A 3,602-nucleotide genomic window follows, 5' to 3' on the forward strand; every position below is an offset into this window, starting at 1 on the left:
ATTACAGCAGAGTGACCAGAACCAGTTGCTATGATGCGCACTGACCACAGGGGGCAGAAGCTCAACGCAGGAGCTGCCTGCTGGTGGTTAGTGTGCTCCCACAGGGGGAGCGCTGCTCAACCAGAAGCCAGGCTCATGGTTGGTGAGTGCAGCTGCAGCAGCACAAAGGAGCAGTCAGCCGAGCTTTAAGGAGCGAGGGGTCCCAGACTGCGAGAGGGAGCAGGCTGGCTGAGGGATGCACCCCCCCGCCCCCGTGCACAAATTTCATGCACTGGGCCTCTAGTATATACGTAAAGAAAGTATTGTATTCTGTTTTAGAAAAAGGAAAATAAAAATTTCAGTTTTCTATGATCCAATTATCTTACATATTTTAAACATGAGATTTACAGATAATAGTTGAAAATATTAAAATATTACAATAATTATTAAAGGCCAATAATTGATTCTTATCAGACCACCTTAGTTTAGGGAAAGTTTTATGGCCATACTACCATATATACCTCTCCCTTTTGCTTTGTATATGATTGTTATTGATATTTGGAGGTTCAATATCCATAAACTGTTTTTTTTCTGAACTATAATTGTTTACATCTGAATAGCTATTGCAATTTTATGTTTCTTATTTAAAAACAACAAAATTTACATTTTTTTCTATTCACAATAGTATTATTTTTAATAGGAGTATCCTGGGCTATGAATGAGCAAGACATATAGAAACCCCAAAAATTATTTAAAGCCAAAACTATTAAACCAAAACTATTTAAATTTTGAGGGAATAATTCATTTGCTGCTAAAATTCAACATCTACTCAAAATTATAAAAGAAATCCTTAGATAACAAGAACATTAATTTGATAACAAGTATCTACCAAAAACTATGGCTAAGCATCTGCTAGCATAGTATCTATTTAACATCGCTCCAGAGATCATAGCCACCGTAACAAACAGACAAACAAACCCCAGAAAGAATAAGGAGTGGAACAGAATGCAAAATTATCAGGTATAACAGTTTGTGATTGGCTATATGCAAAATCCAGGAGAATCTAGATTGGCAGGCAATTCTGGTAGAACTGTCAAAGTTGTGGGAGATATAAAGGCAAGATAAATACTGGAAAAAAATTTTGTGTTGTATATAACCAATACAGAATTAATGTCCAGAGTATATTAAGAACTTCTATAGATTTGTAAGAAAAATCAAACAACGCAATTTAAAAGTAAGAGAAAAATAGGCAATTCACAAAATGGTCAAAAACATGAAAACACTAGATACTGTTAATCAGGAAAATGCAAATTAAAGTGAGAGACATTACACAGGCATCAGGTTGGCAAAAACAGAAACATTTGATAACAGCCAGTTAATGAAAACTATAGAGAAATGGGCACTGTTGGTGAGGGTAAAGTATGCAAGCTGGTACAACTAACTGATAGAGCAAATTTCCAATACCTAATTAATAGCACACAGTAAGTAGGAAACAAAATGTCTCCTATAAATGTCCAGCCAATAAATATAACAATTTAAATTCCATCTGGTACGAAGTAGCATCAAAGAAAGTGATTACCTAGGTTTTGAGATTTGAAAAACAGGATACCGAAAGGATAAAAGATTCAGTGAAAGTAAAGCTGATAGAGTAATACTGACAAAGGACCATGGGATGATAGTCTAGTGCAGGGGTGGGCAAACTTTTTGACTCGAGGGCCACAATGGGTTCTTAAACTGGACCGGAGGGCCGGAACAAAAGCATGGATGGAGTGTTTGTGTGAACTAATATAAATTCAAAGTAAACATCATTACATAAAATGGTACGGTCTTTTCTTTTTTTTTAGTTTTACTCATTTCAAATGGGCTGGATCCGGCCCGCGGGCTGTAGTTTGCTCAAGGCTGGTCTAGTGGGAAACTGTTTTTCAAATTGTGGTGTGCAAAAATTGAGAGCCCTGCAAAAGTCCCTTGGGGTTACTGGAGAGAGGCTGAGTAGGCTAAGGTTTAGATCTGGGGTCCTCAAACTTTTTAAACAGGGGGCCAGTTCACTGTCCCTCAGACCATTGGAGGGCCAGACTATAGTTAAAAAAAAAAACCTATGAACAAATTCCTATGCACACTGCACATATCTTATTTTGAAGTAAAAAAACAAAACGGGAACAAATACAATATTTGTATTTGCATGTGGCCCGCGGGCCATTGTTTGAGGACCCCTGGTTTAGATCTCCTATCTGCTCTAAACAGCATAGTTCATTTTTATCTGTTTGGCACATTGGAGGTTTCATATAAAATTCTGTTTGAAAAATATGGTCTGTGAAAACTACTGGTTAAATAGAATAAAAGGACCTTAAAACATTTCTAGGAATAAAAACACTGTTTGAAGTGGTAAAACACAAGGTTGTTTTTATTAGAGGTTGTAGATCTTGGCTATAGGTGTTCTGAACTGTCATTAATTCCACTTTATATACAGAGGTTAGTACATATCAAGAGAATTTACTATGTAAATATTTGAATATTTACAATGTATCAGGTATTATGCTTACATAATCAGCCTATTTAATTTTTCACAACCCCATTTGACAGATGAGAAAACGGAGGTGCAGAGGGAATCATCAACTTGTAAAATGTTACATAGGCAGCAAATAATGGAACCAGGCATGGTTTGACTCTGATTGGGGCACATTCCTGGGTAGGGGATGTGCAGGAGGCAGCCAATTGATGATGCACTCTAATCATTGATGTTTCTCTCTCTCTCCCTTCCTTTCTAAAATGAATTAAAAAAAATAGTACATGTAACAACACATAAAAGGAATTTTCAATATATTAAATTTAATATTCATAGTATTTACCTACCAGTTTTAAAGTTCCTTACAAAACTCTAAAGCAGCGGTTCTAAACCTGTGGGTCGCAACCCCTTTGGCGGTTGAATGACCCTTTCACAGGGGTTGCCTAAGACCATCCTGCATATCAGATATTTACATTACGACTCATAACAGTAGCAACATTACAGTTATGAAGTAGCCACGAAAATAATTTTATGGCTGGGTCACAACATGAGGAAATGCATTTAAAGGGCCAGAAGGTTGAGAACCACTGCTCTAAAGCATATACTATAGTCATACTGTTTTCCTTCCTTTTTTAAAAAATTAATCTTTATTGTTGAGATTATTACAGATATCCCTATTTTTTCCTGCCATAGACCTTCTCCATCTGGTCCCACCTCGCCCCAGGCCCCTGTCACCCTATTGTCTGTGTCCATAGGTAATGCATACATGCATTTAAGATCTCTGTCTAATCTCTTCCCGCACCCTCCTCCCCCAAAGCCCCATTCCTCTGAGAATCGTCAATCTGTTCTATTTCCATGCCCAATTCTATTCCATTCACCAGTTTATTCTGTTTATCAGATTTTTTCTTTGTGTGGAGAGTGACTACAGTGTTTGGACAGGTTCAAGCCTCATGAGAGGGCACAGTCCTCTCATTGCCATGTGCAAGTCCCATCTTGGAGGGCAGAACACTCCCAGCACAATTATAGCCAACAGCTATAGTTGTCAGCTTGAACCTATGGTCCGAACACATGGACCCACGTGCCTGAGTAATGTGGGCTTGATAGAGTTCAGGTGCATGTA

At 37.8% G+C, this 3,602-nt stretch overlaps 1 protein-coding gene across 1 annotated transcript in view; it reads right to left on the bottom strand.

Moving 5' to 3' along the window:
* SYCP2 (synaptonemal complex protein 2) overlaps positions 1–3,602 on the bottom strand; it is a 96,068-nt gene that overhangs the window by 8,058 nt on the left and 84,408 nt on the right. The window contains 2 exon segments of the mRNA XM_006767251.1: positions 501–643; positions 645–699. Coding sequence (XP_006767314.1) covers positions 501–643; positions 645–699 — 198 coding nt within the window.

Source organism: Myotis davidii, unplaced genomic scaffold (assembly GCF_000327345.1).
Source record: "Myotis davidii unplaced genomic scaffold, ASM32734v1 scaffold262, whole genome shotgun sequence".
Taxonomy (NCBI): Eukaryota; Metazoa; Chordata; class Mammalia; order Chiroptera; family Vespertilionidae; genus Myotis; species Myotis davidii.